General features: G+C 33.6%; 1 protein-coding gene across 1 annotated transcript in view; it reads right to left on the reverse strand.

Moving 5' to 3' along the window:
* Positions 1-536: 536 nt before the first annotated feature.
* LOC145259164 (uncharacterized) overlaps positions 537-18056 on the reverse strand; it is a 57207-nt gene continuing 39687 nt past the window's right edge. The window contains exons 2-3 of the mRNA XM_080116893.1: positions 1381-1720; positions 537-831 (exon numbers count right to left, since the gene is read on the reverse strand). Of these exons, the coding sequence (XP_079973019.1) occupies positions 628-831; positions 1381-1720 (544 nt within the window). The 3' untranslated portion in view covers positions 537-627. The remainder of the gene's footprint in view (positions 832-1380; positions 1721-18056) is intronic.

The raw sequence follows: 18056 nt of genomic DNA on the forward strand, positions 1-18056 counted from the left end.
AGGAATAGTTGACTGAAACCTCGTGAAGCAACAACTATAAAGATGAGGATAATAGTCCGCAAATAAATAAACTTATGTTGATGTTTAAGATTTCTTTATTTTAAAGAAATCTTTGAAACTCATTCAACTATAATAACCAACATTCTTGTGTTTTGGATCCAGCAAGTTCTGGCATCGGTAGTTAAGTAAACCAGAGAGGAAACCACATTCACAAAAAACACCCTATCCATTTATTTTGGGAGATTTTTGGCATCTTATTCAAAAGAGATAAAAGTTCTTTTGCCTGGAAAGATTTTTGGGTGCCAGACTGCACATGTTTCCATGGAATCAAATCTTCTCATGAAAGAATTATTTCGAAGATAGGACACAGATTGAGAAAAGCCAACATTAGCATCATCAAATACGCGTTCTTAAAAATAAAAACTCATTTTGCAGTAATTAACATCGAATCAATTCTAAATTTGTAGAAAAGACAAAACTTTTTGTTCCCATTAGCATCGAGTTGACTTTACTCTTCTTGACCAATTAAATCGATGTGAAAATTGAAAACTTTTTCTTTATTCCAAAATGCGAGCAGAAAAACTCTCATTTTCGTACATTCTTTTTCCGACATTTTCGTAAATTCTTTTACTCTTTCTCGGTTAATTCATTAACAAAATCATCAAAGTCTTTAGAATTCGACTCAAATGCCTCAAGTTGATTTGTGACGTCTTGTAATGTTTCAGCCAAAGTGAATTCTTCTTTACATATTGTGAGTGTGGGGACTCCCTGTGTTTCTTGGTAACAGCGCCACAACTCGCTGGATGTGTCTTCACCAGCAAAAGGAGGAATCTGAAATGACAGGAATTGCAGTCAAAATTAACATCGATTATTTACTTATAAACATTTCATCAATTATTATAAACATTAATCACTTTTCCTTTCTATTTTTTTTTTTGTTTTTTAGAAAACAAGTCATCAATTACTTTTCGCTATAATGCATTTCTGTACATTAAATCCAGCATGATGCATCTTAGTCCATTAAACTTACTATAATGTTGGGAGGGGGGGGGGGTCTTTTTTCATTCTTACATTGTTTCAAAAACACAGTAATTATAAACAGTCAGCTTTGTTATTGAAGCATTTGCCAGAGAAGAAGATAAAAGGGGGAGTAAGAAGCTGGAAAAAGGAGTGAACTTTGAAAAAAAGAAGTTTTAAAAGGGAGATGCTACACTAAAAAACAAAAACAAAAGACTTACCTAGCTTGCTTTTCAAGTACCTAGGCAATGCTGGGTATAACTTCTAGTATGATGTGGATTCATCTGTTTAACATGAAAAATTAAATACAAGTTCAACATTGGCACTTCCACTACATAAGAGAGGAAAAAGAGATTTTCTTACCGAATCAATAAGAACAAATCCATCTTGGTTGCAGTTTTCATCATCATCATCTTCATCATCATCAGTGGCAGCATCACTTGCATACTGATGAAGCAAATGATCCGTCACTGGTGGTTCATTATCAGGGCTGAGGGTTACTGGGTCATCTGCTGCAGATGAATGAGACACACCTGATGGACTACAACTATGTACATTGGCTTTATTTGCATTCTGCAAGAGACTGATGAAGGGAATGTCATCCATTCCGCTTGATGGCGCCTTATTCAAATTATAAGAAAAGTCACTTGCAAAAGCACCAACAACTTGGTCGTCCGAGTAGTCATCATTTTCTTTATCAGAACTGAAAAATATTTGCAAAAGAAATCAATTTAAAAAGCAAACTAATAAGAACAAATAAATGTACATTTCAAAAGTTTAATTGGAAGCAATTATTTAAAGGAATGCTGAATTTTTTATCTGATGTTCGTAGATATCAGAAACCACACAAGATACAAACCATCTTTACCGCTTTGCATAAAACTAAATATAACCCACAGTATGACTCCTTTAGACCTGTAATTGTATTGCAAAATTCATAACAACTGATTACTTAGTTTAGGGGTGAATCCTGTACATACAAATATAAAAAAAACATACGCATAATCATATGTAACGCTTTAAAAATAATACACGGAAAAAACAACAAACTCATCAGGAGTTAATTGTTCGTAACAGAGAAATACAGAAAACATTAAATTATCACGAAAAAGCATATATATATATATATATATATATATATATATAGTAATTTATAAAATATATATGGCGACTAAGCTACACTGAATATTCTGCGTTTCATCCACTGTAGGATTCGTCAGGCTTATGCGCAAATTTTGTGGTTGCTTCTTGTTTTTATATATGTTGAGGATTATTCAGTGTAGCTTAGTCGCCATATATATTTTATAAATTACTAACTAGCTCTACCTACGTATTGAGCACTTTTGAAGTAAATACTTAAAGTTTACGCATAAATCTATACTTTCGTATATTAAATTTATGTGAGTAAATGAAGTAGTTATATATATATATATACACGCACACACTATTATTTATATATATATATACGTATATATGTCTTGGAAGTTTTTTAAACGTTAAAACTATATTAAAAAAAATTATTTAATTTTTATATTTTTTATCATTTCATTAGAAAACAGTAAGTTAATCAGTAAGTCATTTAATCACTTGCAATCAATGCATCAACTTGCTCTCTCGAATTCACTATAGTACTAATGTTAATTTAAGAGATCATCAGTTGTTTACCATGAAACCTTGTTTCGAGGATATATACACATATACATACACACACACACACACACATATATATATATATATAGATAGCATAATTGTGTTGACACATTGGTTCGTCAGATCACCAAAGTTAAGCAATGTTGAGCCTGGTTAGTACCAGACGGGTGACCATTTGGGAATTCTAGGCGCTGTTTGTGCTCTTTGCTTATCTCGGCATTTATTTTTATTTTCAGCTGTACTGTATACATACACTTCACTTGCCACTGGTATTTAACAATGTTGACTCAGGGGCGGTGTGGTTGGAGAATGCGCACCTCTTGACACAAAAATTTCATACATCGGCACCCCTTCGTGAATATTCATAGACTAAAAGACTGACGGGGCCTGTAGATATATATATATATATATATATATATATATATATTCACACACATACAAAGATATATTTTTAGTTTTCCTTCTTTTTACTGGATGTAGAAATGTACATTAAGTGCAGAACCATTTCAAAGTGAAACTTTTCTTTTGTGCACAGATACATTACGCCACATGATCACTGGTGTAAAAACGTTTTTTTTTTGTTGAAAATATTGAAATTTAAGCTTATGTTTTCAGCTAATTTTTTTTTTTCCTCCCTTAAATTTAATTTTAAACACTAAATCCATTTAATATTCATTTTGTCTAAATCGAAAATTTCTGTGTGGAGCTCTCATAACCACATGCTATTCTGTAATGAACTGTCATTCACAAATATTCAATATAGAGATAGTAGAAAAGCATATTGGATTATTATTCAAAATATATCAAATTATATCAGGCATGAGAGTAACTAATGACAAAAACAAAAGACATCAGTGTGCATATGGAGGAAAAGGGACAGGAAATCATTCTTTTATGAAAAAAAAAAAAATATTTCTTGAATAAATAAGATAGTTTCTTTTAATAATTACAATACCTTCACGTTTCTTTTGGGTAATCTTTGAGAATAATGCACAAAAATGGGTGAAACAATAAATAAACAAAAAACAAATGTTATTGTAAGAAAGCTAAGTTACTTTTTTACCCAATTAGATACATTTTTGGAGTATACCTGAACGAGCATCACCCCGTCTATAATTTTTTTTTTCTGTTGTTTTTTTTTTTTTTTCAATTTTTTTCAAAATTGCAAGAAACCAAACAGAATAGTGGATTATTATGGATTGGACACTTATATACCAGATTATCTCACAAAAAATAGCAAAATGTCAATATTTTGACATTTGAAAGAGGTGCTAGTTTTTTGTTACAGCGTTATAGCAAACCGATCCCATATTGGAACCACTCGACGAGAATTGGGATTTTACTTTGGTGCCTGTGCAGTGTACATACCGTGTTATATTTTAGATGGGATTTCCAAGTTGAATTAAATTTTTATTGTATGTTTTTTCATTAAATTGTTAGGTGAAAGTGCAGAACTGTTAGACAGCCCCCCCCCCCTAAATTATGATTACTTGATGTAAATAAATCACAAAAAAATTTTGGTTAACTCCCTTATAACGCTAGAATGGCGAATTATTTCACATTAAATGTATATGTATGATAAAAAAAAAAATGGTACTTATTAGCAATGAAAGTTGATTTTTTTTCTTTTTAGATAATTGTTATTTTATCAATTTGCATGAATAGAGATGTGTAAAAGATACTTAAAACCGTTTGAATTATGCAAATACCATAAGTGGTTCAAAAGTTATGAAAATTTTAATGCTAAAATTAATGCTTTTTTGTGGATATATTTCTTAAAAAAAAAAAAAAAAAAAAAAAAATGGGCTAAATTACGGACCTCGACATTTCAAGAAATTCAGTAATTCCATCACCATTTATCTATTTTCAAGGTACTTTTTATGTTTGCTATTCTGGAAGATTACATTATTTTTTAGTTATTTCATTGTTTTTGTTTTATTTTTTATTTAATGGTTTTGTTTCAGTAATTAATTATACAGAGAAAGGACGATGAAATTCAATTTTACAATATCTCTTGTTTATTAAAATATTATGTGAAACTACAGTCTAGTTAAAAAAAAAATAGTTATTTCATTTCATTAACATATTCATAACAAGTATAGATTAGTTTACAATTAAAGCACGCTTATTATTAGTTATTGTTATCTGCAGTCGAATAGTTTTTTTCTTGCTAGGCTGTACAGTCGACTTGCTAATTTCATTTCTTTAAGATTTGCGTTCTGTTCCATTTTTACATTCGTTCACAGCCGCCATCTTCCTTACGACTTTTGTTAACATTGCCACAAACACACATTATGGTAATATTGAGAAGAGTCGTTGGGAAGATAGCGACCAGATATTAAAAATGGAACAGAACGCAATTTTAGCGAAACAAAATTAACGAGTTGACTGTATGTATAGCCTAGCAACAAAAAACAACAACCTGATTGCTGATAATACAAGTATGTTTTAATTTTTAACTACTCTGTACTTGTTATATGCTAATAATGAAATGAAATAACTAATATATATATATATATATATATTTAAAAGAGTGTAGCCATCAACAATTGTGGGTTTTTTAAAAAGGTTTTCATCATATTTTTATTTTAAAATATTTTTATAACGCGTTTCGAGCTTAGGGTGTGCTCTCTTCAGATATTTTCGTAAAAAGTTTTTCTTTAAAATGGGAGTTTGTGGATATGCCTCCGCTGATATTAAATATGTTTTTCATAGTGGTGACTGGTGCGATGCGTGTGTTCAGTGTTTAGACATTCTGTCTCCAGCTGTAAGTGTTTCACTGTGACCGGTCAAAGTTAGTTTCAAAGAGTGTTTTTTAGTCCATATGGTGAAGGTTTTTATGGCTTCTTTAGGGTTCTTTTTTAAAGACTTTCTTTCCCCATGTATAGCATACACTCACACATGTACACATGCACACGCACACAGGCACACACACATACACACACGTACATACATAGAAATATGTGTAGGAGCATACATATATACACATATACATACCCACCTACACACTCACACACGTACTCGCATACATCCACCGCTAACAATTATTTTTATTTTTTTATATATATATATATATATATATATATATATATATACACACACTTTTTTTTTTTTTTTTTTCCCCCTACCAAAACACGCATGTATATATGCGCTTAATCATTCAGACATACGTACACGTACCCACACACACACACAAGTAAGATGGAGAATAATAGGTAGAAGATATATATACACACACATACACGCACATACACACATATATGTACACACATATATGTATGTGCACATACACTCACAAACATCCACATACTATGTGGGCACATACACACACACATGCACACACACACATGCACACACACAGACATATGCAGGGGCTCACACATACGCGTATATCCATATTCACACGAACACATTTACCCACTCATACATGTGCATACATATGTATATATACATACATACATACACACACATACATACGGATGTGTATACACTCATCCACCCATATATATATGGGCACATGCACTCACAATCCCACACACACACACATATTCATACATCCCACCTTATGCATATATTGGTTGAAGTTTCCTTTCCAATCCATGCACATATGCATACATGGATTCGGTCACCCAAACATAAGTGCACGTATACATACAAACAAGATGTAGCATAGATAACAGATGATATATAATTACACACACACGCATACATAATCATATGTGTACACCCACGCACATACACGTATACACACGCACACACGCGCGCACGCACACATACATACGTTTAATTTTTAGTTGTTTGTTTAGTTAAGAGAAATGGTACTGTACTGGGTATGGGCGCGCGCACCCGCGAAAGTTTGCGTGTGCCTTATTGTGCTTTTTTGTTGTTTCGTGTGTGAGGGTGTACACCTACCCAAGCATGCATGCGTGTAAGTGTATTTTGTGTTTTGCCTATTTATGTGTATAATTATGGAGAGACGTTTAAGGCGGGGTTAAACTTTGTTATGAAATTTTTTTCTTGAGTCAGCAAGTAGAAGTAGTTGTCAGTTTGGAAGATGGGCATTATCTCGAATCTGCCTCCACTGCATGCGTGTATATGTTGTGATACATGTAGGTGTCTATTTTCCGCGATTTTGATGTTGGATCGGTGTAGGGCTACTCTATTACTAAGGTTTTTTGTAGCGCCTATGTAGGATTTATCGCATGCTGGACATTTTATTACATAGATCACGTTTTTTGAGGTGCAATCTAGGTTTTTTTTAATTTTGAATGTTTGTATGGGGTTTGCAAATGTGTATGTGTTTCCCTCTAATATTATGTTGCAGACTCCACATCGTTGTTTGTTGCATTTTGTGACTCCTTTTGTTGCGTCTTGATTGAGTTTGGATGAGGTAAGAATGCGTTTTAGGTTTTTGGGTTGGCGTTTGCTTTTTATTATTTTTGTTGTTTTAAGGAAATTGTTTAGTTTGCTGTTTTGGTTAAGTAGGACGAGGTTTTTCGTTATCTCTGTGAAAAGTTCAGGGTTGTTTGTGTTGTGTGTGGAGACGTATGTTAGGATTTGTTCTTTGTTTCGTTCTTTAGGGGTTCTCAAATCTTCTACTGGTATATTTGTCGCAAGTTGGATCCCTTTGTCTATAAGTTGTGATGGGTATTTTCTTTTTCTTAAATTTATTCGTAGTTCCTTGAGTCGGATTTTTCGAAGGTTATTGTCCGTGATTATGGTGCAGATTCTACGTGCTAGGGTGTAGGGAATTGATTTTATGCAGCTTTTAGGGTGGTGACTTTTAAAGTGTAGGTATTGTTGGGTGTCTGTAGGTTTGCGGTAAATGTCTGTGATAATGTTATTGTCTTTAATCTTTATCAGTATGTCTAGGAAAGGTAATTCTGTAGAGCTTTGTTCTATGGTGAATTTAATTTTTGGGTGTAGGTTCTGGAGTATGGTGTGTAAGTCTGTGATGTCCCCCCATGTGGGTTTCCATAGGATGAAGCAGTCATCTAAGTACCTTTTCCATGATTCTACAAACAGTATTTTAGTGCTGTGGCCAAATTTTTGTTCTATTTTTTTATATAAGGTTTCTTCTAGGTAGGCTAATGTAAGGGTTGCGTAAGTCGGTGCCATTTTCGTTCCCATTGCTGTACCTAGTGTTTGGATGTAGTTGGTATTGTTGAATTCGAAGGAATTATTATTTAGAATTATGTCTATACTATCGATAATGAATTGCTTTGTGAATCTGGGATGTAGTGTTTGTGCGTGTCTGTTGATCCAAAATAGTATTGCTTCTTTTCCTAATTCATGGGGTATATTACTATATAAACTACTAACGTCAAATGTAACTAATAGTGTCCCGTTTTCTACTGTATGTGGTAAGGTAGTGAGAAAATGGATGTCGTCCCTTATGTAGCTCTTAACTTGAAAAAAAACCCCAAGAAACGGAATCTCCAAAACTGGAACATCCTCCTTAAACAAAGAAAAATGGCTTTTTACCATGCAGTAAAATGCAGTGACACCGCAGCAACATACAAGACATTTCTAACGATGGAGGACCAATTCATTCCATATAAATTCCGGGAAAAAATTACACCACAAGATACAGAGGAACAAGTGAAAATTAAAAAAGCCCTAAGTATTTCAAAACTTCAGGCCGAAATCGACATACGGGAAGACAAAAAAGTACACTCTACGGAGAAGTACACAGAAATTGACAATAAAATATTTAAAAAAATCAAGGAACTCTGCCCCAAGGAAACACACCAACCCCTCTTGGAACTCTGGGATTCTGAATGCAAAAAAGAGGAGGAAAAATCCAGGGAAATCATTGGACGGAAAATAACCTGGCTAAAAAACCTGCCGGAAAAAGAAAAAAACAAACAATCGACAAACACATACAAGGACAACCAGGAACAGAACACTCTTACACGATATCCGCAAACACAGAGATCACATAACAAAGGTAAGAAACGAAACATACACCATACACAAACATATCCACACAACAGATACAACTACACACAAAGAAGCAACCACAATATATTCACATCTTACACAAATTCCCAACAACTGGCCCAGCCAAAACGCACACTAATAACACCTCAAAATTACACAAGAACCCGCACCATTAACAAACACAACACACCGGACAACATACCACACAATACATCTCCACAAAAATACCCACTTATATACAATCCTAAGCAATACAAACCTAACTATTACCACCCAATTCAGCGAACACAATCAAAAGTCCATTCCCACAGACACTACATCGCTAACACAAACAACGAAAAAATACCTTTACTAAACAACCCCTACCAAAACACCCCCACAATGCAACACAACTACCTGAGACATCACATAATTCAAAACACTACCTACAACTCTCACCCCTCATATCCCACACAAAGAAACAAACCCCTAAGGCACCTCCCCCATCAACGGGAACAATCAGAATATCCCATGCAACACCAATCCCAACAAACAGACCTCCCCTACAACAAACCCCGACAACACAACCCTATACAACAATGCATGTATCCTCAACAGCAACACCAATTCCAACTGAAACACAACTATCCAACACAAAAAACATATAACGACAACCCATTCAACCATTTATCACTGAACCCTCACAATATTGTACATGACACTCATTTTACAAGGAGACATCACACCACCCTAAAACACACCACTCCTCGAAACAAGGAAACAAACAACTCCCAGCATTTTTTAGGAAGCCCCCAGGGAACAACAATTCCAGGTTAGAAAAAATTAGACCCAAAATCATCAATTTATCCACATACTCCTTATCAAAGAACGAAATGGAAATACTGAAGCTGGGCCTTAAATTCTGCCCCACCCCTAAAAGCAATATAGCAGAACTAAAAAAGGACCTTAAAGAATTCGAACGGAAATTTAGACTAATAGAAACACTAGATAACAAAGGGGACAAAGATGATTCTTTAGTAAAAAACAAATCAACATATTTCCCTAATAAACAGAACAACACAAAAGAACTAAACAGCTACTTCGAAAATCTCTGGAACCTTAACCTCCAAAAAAAAACACAAAACCACAAACAACCTCACACATAAGCAAAAACAAGCACTCGAAAAGATCCGTAATAATAATGACATAATAATAAAAGAAGCAGACAAAGGCAGTGCCGTAGTAATCATGGACAGAACGTATTATGAAAAAAAAATTACAGAATTACTGGATGACAAACACTACTATAAACCCATTAGTACCAACATAGATAACACCACCATCTCAAAAATCACAAAACTTTGTACAACACACAACAAAATATTAAAAAAGAAAGAAAAGGACTTCCTCACAAATTTCATTACAAAGACCAACAACTTCTACGGACTGCCTAAAATACACAAATCTGGCACAATAAAACTTGCCATCGATACACAAAACTCAGAATATATTAGCGCTCCAAACCCTAGCGACCTTACATTTAGACCCATTGTAGCAGGACCAGCCTGTCCGACAAGCAGACTTAGCAACTTAATAGACATCTTATTACAACCTTTCACAGATCAAGTTAAGAGCTACATAAGGGACGACATCCATTTTCTCACTACCTTACCACATACAGTAGAAAACGGGACACTATTAGTTACATTTGACGTTAGTAGTTTATATAGTAATATACCCCATGAATTAGGAAAAGAAGCAATACTATTTTGGATCAACAGACACGCACAAACACTACATCCCAGATTCACAAAGCAATTCATTATCGATAGTATAGACATAATTCTAAATAATAATTCCTTCGAATTCAACAATACCAACTACATCCAAACACTAGGTACAGCAATGGGAACGAAAATGGCACCGACTTACGCAACCCTTACATTAGCCTACCTAGAAGAAACCTTATATAAAAAAATAGAACAAAAATTTGGCCACAGCACTAAAATACTGTTTGTAGAATCATGGAAAAGGTACTTAGATGACTGCTTCATCCTATGGAAACCCACATGGGGGGACATCACAGACTTACACACCATACTCCAGAACCTACACCCAAAAATTAAATTCACCATAGAACAAAGCTCTACAGAATTACCTTTCCTAGACATACTGATAAAGATTAAAGACAATAACATTATCACAGACATTTACCGCAAACCTACAGACACCCAACAATACCTACACTTTAAAAGTCACCACCCTAAAAGCTGCATAAAATCAATTCCCTACACCCTAGCACGTAGAATCTGCACCATAATCACGGACAATAACCTTCGAAAAATCCGACTCAAGGAACTACGAATAAATTTAAGAAAAAGAAAATACCCATCACAACTTATAGACAAAGGGATCCAACTTGCGACAAATATACCAGTAGAAGATTTGAGAACCCCTAAAGAACGAAACAAAGAACAAATCCTAACATACGTCTCCACACACAACACAAACAACCCTGAACTTTTCACAGAGATAACGAAAAACCTCGTCCTACTTAACCAAAACAGCAAACTAAACAATTTCCTTAAAACAACAAAAATAATAAAAAGCAAACGCCAACCCAAAAACCTAAAACGCATTCTTACCTCATCCAAACTCAATCAAGACGCAACAAAAGGAGTCACAAAATGCAACAAACAACGATGTGGAGTCTGCAACATAATATTAGAGGGAAACACATACACATTTGCAAACCCCATACAAACATTCAAAATTAAAAAAAACCTAGATTGCACCTCAAAAAACGTGATCTATGTAATAAAATGTCCAGCATGCGATAAATCCTACATAGGCGCTACAAAAAACCTTAGTAATAGAGTAGCCCTACACCGATCCAACATCAAAATCGCGGAAAATAGACACCTACATGTATCACAACATATACACGCATGCAGTGGAGGCAGATTCGAGATAATGCCCATCTTCCAAACTGACAACTACTTCTACTTGCTGACTCAAGAAAAAAATTTCATAACAAAGTTTAACCCCGCCTTAAACGTCTCTCCATAATTATACACATAAATAGGCAAAACACAAAATACACTTACACGCATGCATGCTTGGGTAGGTGTACACCCTCACACACGAAACAACAAAAAAGCACAATAAGGCACACGCAAACTTTCGCGGGTGCGCGCGCCCATACCCAGTACAGTACCATTTCTCTTAACTAAACAAACAACTAAAAATTAAACGTATGTATGTGTGCGTGCGCGCGTGTGTGCGTGTGTATACGTGTATGTGCGTGGGTGTACACATATGATTATGTATGCGTGTGTGTGTAATTATATATCATCTGTTATCTATGCTACATCTTGTTTGTATGTATACGTGCACTTATGTTTGGGTGACCGAATCCATGTATGCATATGTGCATGGATTGGAAAGGAAACTTCAACCAATATATGCATAAGGTGGGATGTATGAATATGTGTGTGTGTGTGGGATTGTGAGTGCATGTGCCCATATATATATGGGTGGATGAGTGTATACACATCCGTATGTATGTGTGTGTATGTATGTATATATACATATGTATGCACATGTATGAGTGGGTAAATGTGTTCGTGTGAATATGGATATACGCGTATGTGTGAGCCCCTGCATATGTCTGTGTGTGTGCATGTGTGTGTGTATGTGCCCACATAGTATGTGGATGTTTGTGAGTGTATGTGCACATACATATATGTGTGTACATATATGTGTGTATGTGCGTGTATGTGTGTGTATATATATCTTCTACCTATTATTCTCCATCTTACTTGTGTGTGTGTGTGGGTACGTGTACGTATGTCTGAATGATTAAGCGCATATATACATGCGTGTTTTGGTAGGGGGAAAAAAAAAAAAAAAAAAGTGTGTGTATATATATATATATATAAAAAAAATAAAAATAATTGTTAGCGGTGGATGTATGCGAGTACGTGTGTGAGTGTGTAGGTGGGTATGTATATGTGTATATATGTATGCTCCTACACATATTTCTATGTATGTACGTGTGTGTATGTGTGTGTGCCTGTGTGCGTGTGCATGTGTACATGTGTGAGTGTATGCTATACATGGGGAAAGAAAGTCTTTAAAAAAGAACCCTAAAGAAGCCATAAAAACCTTCACCATATGGACTAAAAAACACTCTTTGAAACTAACTTTGACCGGTCACAGTGAAACACTTACAGCTGGAGACAGAATGTCTAAACACTGAACACACGCATCGCACCAGTCACCACTATGAAAAACATATTTAATATCAGCGGAGGCATATCCACAAACTCCCATTTTAAAGAAAAACTTTTTACGAAAATATCTGAAGAGAGCACACCCTAAGCTCGAAACGCGTTATAAAAATATTTTAAAATAAAAATATGATGAAAACCTTTTAAAAAAACCCACAATTGTTGATGGCTACACTCTTTTAAATATACATTTTTTCTCTCGTTGGAACTACACAACCATCACTTTAAATATATATATATATATATATATACACACACACACACACACAAAAACACCGTTATAAAGTTCATTCGTCACTTAATAATCGGTGAAAATTTTGTATTGATTGGATAGTTACTTGATTTTTTTGTAGATTTTCAAAGATAGACACCCTAATAAAAATACTTCATCCCTCCTTCCATTTAGGTCAACGTTTTTCTAATAAACTTTTTTATTCGAAAAAACATTAAGGGTACAAAGTCCCAATGGCTTCCTAGTTCCCAAGGCTAACACAGCACATGCATGATATTTTGATTTTTTGCCGAGTTTTTTTTTTTTACGCTAGTAATTAAAGACCATTTATTGATAAAACACTATTTTACAAACATTTAATTTACAACAAACATTTTTAACAACAAATTTGTTGAGTGGTGGTACAGTCCGCCCATGCGACATTTATTTGTTTACTTACCTTGGTTTATTAAAACACATTTTTAATTTTTTGCAGCAGCATTCGGAATTTTGAAAATAAATTAATTAGGCATTTTTTTAAAAATAATTTCTCACTTTAACAAACATTTTTAACTAAAAATTGTTGAATGGGGCGAAAATAAAGTTTTTGGAATAAATTTTCTTTCTCACTTTTACAAACATTTAAACATTATTTATTTACTCACGTTTTTTGCACAACATTAGACTTTTTTAAATTATAAAATAAAATTAAAAAGTAGCTAGAACATTTTTTCATAATATTTTTTTAAATAATCTTTAACGAAAAAAAAAAATCCATTAAATTTCAATTTAAAAAAGTATCAAACATACCAATTTCAGAGATATGTTGTCATTACGCCTTACTCCCACTCTTTTCGCACGCTCCCCACCATTCATCAATACGTTAAAAATGTAAAAGATAGTGTTTTAATAAACCAACGTGAGTTAATAAATGATGTTTGTAAAAATGAGAAATTATCAAGAAATGGTCTAATTACTTGCGTAAAACAAAATTTCATGCGTGCATTGTGTTAGCCTTGGGGACCATGCCTTAAACCAAGATGCTATTTGCCATTGGGACTTTCGGAACTCACAACTCTAGTTGTACAAGCATAAGATTTCACATTATGACAAAAAAATGAAAACATTGACGACAATTAATTCACATACAGCCTTATGATTTTTTTTCTTTTCGTGTTATTTGAAAATTTCAGTGAATTATTACCAAATTATTAAAAAAAAAATTGGAAAAATATAAATTTAAAGATTTTTAGAGGGTGCCCAATGTTATATACAATGCTGCTGTAAATCGATCCCTCATATTGAAAACACTCGACGAAAACACGAAAACTGATCTTTTCTGAAAAAAAAAAAAAAGTCTTCCTTAACCTTTTGTCTTAAATATTCAAAAGATGTAATAATTCTCTTTAAAAAGTTCATTTCCCACAAATTTTCATTCATGTTTTAAATAGGAAAATATTTTCATTAACTTCTAACAAATTTTGGACCCCCCTCCCCCAGACCGTTACCTCTCGCAAACCTACAGGAATTAAATAAACCCTTCGTTAATCTAAGGGTTTAGTGTCTCTCGTTGAGTGTTTCCAATATGGGTGGTAGATTTACTATAGAGCGTTGTTCGTTGTGTGTAAAACTAACCACCCCCTAAAAATCAGAAAATATTGAATTTTCTGCAATTCTTTTTCATAATCTAGTAGATTGTCTAAATCAACTGAAAAAATTAAATGATGGCATGTGAACTGTACCAGTTAACCTTTTTTTTCCTAGATAGCTTATTTTAGAAGTTATTTTCAATAAATAAAATCAGCAAACCATAAAAAAAAAAAAAAAAATTGTTTTTGTAAATTTTATTCGCAGTTTCACATTTCAAAAGATTGAACCGTGAAAGAAAGAAACATGGCATCAAAGAAAACAAAAAAAAAGGCAAAAAAATTGATTGAAAGCTCTCAGATAGCCAAGAAATTTCTTGAGGCAGAAATCAACACAAACGAAAGGGATTTGACAGATTTAAAAATTAAATTTAACACGGTTTATTGTATAGGGAAGGAAGAAATAGCCTCCACAAAACTCAAACTTCTACTTTTACTACAGTATAAAAATGGACTATCTGTGTCACCTGCATGCAGTAATGATGTTAGGTGTGGTGAAATGATGTCTACTATTGCAAGCACAATCATAGATGAGACATTAGAATCTATCAGGGAGTCACATTATGTGTCAGTTATGATTGATGGTGCCACTGACAGCTCTGTGTCAGAAAATGAAGCAGTTTATGTTAGAATAATATTGAATGGCAAACCAGAAAATAAACTTATTGAAATTACTGCCATTGAACATAGCTATGCTGAAGGCATTATCTCTGCTACTAAATCTGCCTTTTCAAAAATGTGGATCCATGATGATGAAATGTCATCAAGAATTGTTGGGTTTTGTGCAGATGGTACAAATGTGAATACCGGACAGAGGAATGGTGTTGTATCACTGTTAAGGAAGGAAGTTCCTCATCTGATTGACTTTCACTGTATGGCACACAGGCTTGAATTAGCTCTGTTGAAGCTACGAAAGCAGTGTCCTATCATGCAATCTGTCAATGAATGTCTACATTTGATATGGAAGACATACCACTTCAGCCCAAAGAGCAAAAGAGAGCTAAAGATCATTGGAGACTAACTTGAAACAAGAATTTACTCACCAGCACCAGTGAAGGGTACCAGATGGGTTCCCCATGTAAACAGGGCCATGCGAGTTTTTTTTACAAGGAAAAAAGATGGTCCTTTGGCTGAGGATCATGGTCAGTATGCAGCAGTCTTCACTCATACGGAAAATCTTGCAGCAACACACCAAATGCAGATATTGCTGGTAGAGCTAGGAAAGTACAAAAGCAGTTGAAAGACCTTGTATTCACTGCATTTTGCCATTTTGTATCTGACCTGTTTGGTGAGCTAGCTTTACTCAGTCTAAAACTACAAGCAAACAATCTGATTCTTCCTGTAGCAGTTGGATCGATTAACGATTGTATGGAAGCTATTAAAAGTATGAAGGAGGAATACATTCCTGGGGGAATGTATGAAAAGTTTATGAATTGCATTGAAGATCAACAGTTTTCAAATTTGCAGGATAATCCTAAATATCAAGGAGTTGAAATGACTGGAAGTCCTGTTTGTGTGGCCAAAGAAAAACTGAAGAAACATGTTGGCTCTACAGTTGACCTTATATTGAAAGAACTGGAGTCAAGGTTCAAAAATCTATTGGGAGCAAACACAAGTGTAGATGCTCAAGCTGTGGTGAAAAGCTTCAAGGTATTTAATCATGATACATGGCCAGACGGTAAAAGAGAACTTCTCCATTTTGGAAATCACGAAATAGGTGATTTGTAACTGGTTTGAAAAACCTCTTGTGACTGCAGGATGCAACGTGGAAATTGTTCAAACAGAATGGAGACAAATGAAATTCTTTGTTTCTAATACTTTAGGGACAAGTCTTATTCTGATCTGTGGCAAATTCTACTAACCAAGGACCCATACAAGACTGACTTCTCCAATTTGTTACATCTTGTAAGAATAATGCTGACTCTTCCTATTAGCTCTGAAGAGTGTGAGAGAGCCTTTTCTGCACAGAAAAGAATAAAGACGGACATAGAGAGCAGCTTGTCTGTACAGAAACTGTCAGATTTAATATTGATTTCTTCAGAAGGTCCAGATTTGGCTGAATTCAACCCAGAGAAATCCATTGAGAAGTGAATGGCTAATGGCAGGAGAAGAATTGCTGGGGGGCCAGGACAGTGTGACTGGCCAGCTAACATCATTTCTGTAAATCAACAGACCAGTAATATTTAAAAACAAAAAGATTTGAGCTATTTATTCAAGTTATATTTGATAAAATTGAAACTGAATAAAATTTCTGGATTTCCCCCTTTTAATCTTGTCTATCTCATAATTTGAAAATTAAAAAAAAAACTCACCTAATATTATTGGTTTATTCATAACAGTGAAATAGCATTACATTGGTTTGGCTAGTAAATTAAAATATTTAGTTGTCAATGTCAACTAAAATTAAATTCATCCACAGAGGCCTGAGGTATATGATGCCTTAAAGTGTGTTCAACCATGTGACTACGCTAATAGCCATAAAAAATATTTTTCATTGCCCCTTGTGGTAATTTAAACATTTTTTTTTTTCTAAAGAGAAAGAACAATTCTTCATTTGGATAATTATATTCATTGGGATAATTTTAATCTAACAAATTATAACAGTAAGTGAACATGTTTTTGAAATTTTCTTACATGTCTATCGAAGAAAATCAAATATTTCATTTTATTATTTTTTCAAGCTGCAAAACAAACAATTTTTCTATGAGAATATTTTTCAGTCCGTTCTTTTAATAAATACAACTTTTCATTGAGTATTTTCAAATATTTTAAAGTTCGAAGCATTTTTCATGACAGTTTTTTTTTTTTTTTTTTTTTTTTTTTTAACCAAAACGATCTATGAATTCAATATTTTAGCACCGGGTGTAATTTATTTCTTTGAAAAATATTTAAAACTTAAAATTTGTTTGTTTTATAACATTCCAACTGTAAATAATTTACATGACTAAAATGGGAAATGAAATTGGAAATTCTGTCTCCATCGAGACAATAACGAACACAAATTCATCTTAAAAATTCATTAACTAATCAGTTTTAACTAAAATTTTGATATGAACTAAAAATAAAGAGTACATTAAATTTTAGTTAACATATTTTCTTGTAGTTTATCTTGTAAATAAATGGGTACTTCAAGAGGAACGTGAACCCTGCTCCCTGAAAGTGTTTTCTTTTACTTTTTTGTATATATCTCAGACTTTTTTTTTTTTTTTTAAATCGTGTATTTATTTTTTGGAGGTAAATTTGATTCATACTTTTATTTTGTGCTTGCTTTTATTTTTTTAAATTTTGTTATTTTCTCTACTAAAGATTTCTATTTTT

This window comes from Euprymna scolopes, chromosome 34 (assembly GCF_053919585.1).
Source record: "Euprymna scolopes isolate OS-2025 chromosome 34, ASM5391958v1, whole genome shotgun sequence".
Lineage (NCBI taxonomy): Eukaryota > Metazoa > Mollusca > Cephalopoda > Sepiida > Sepiolidae > Euprymna > Euprymna scolopes.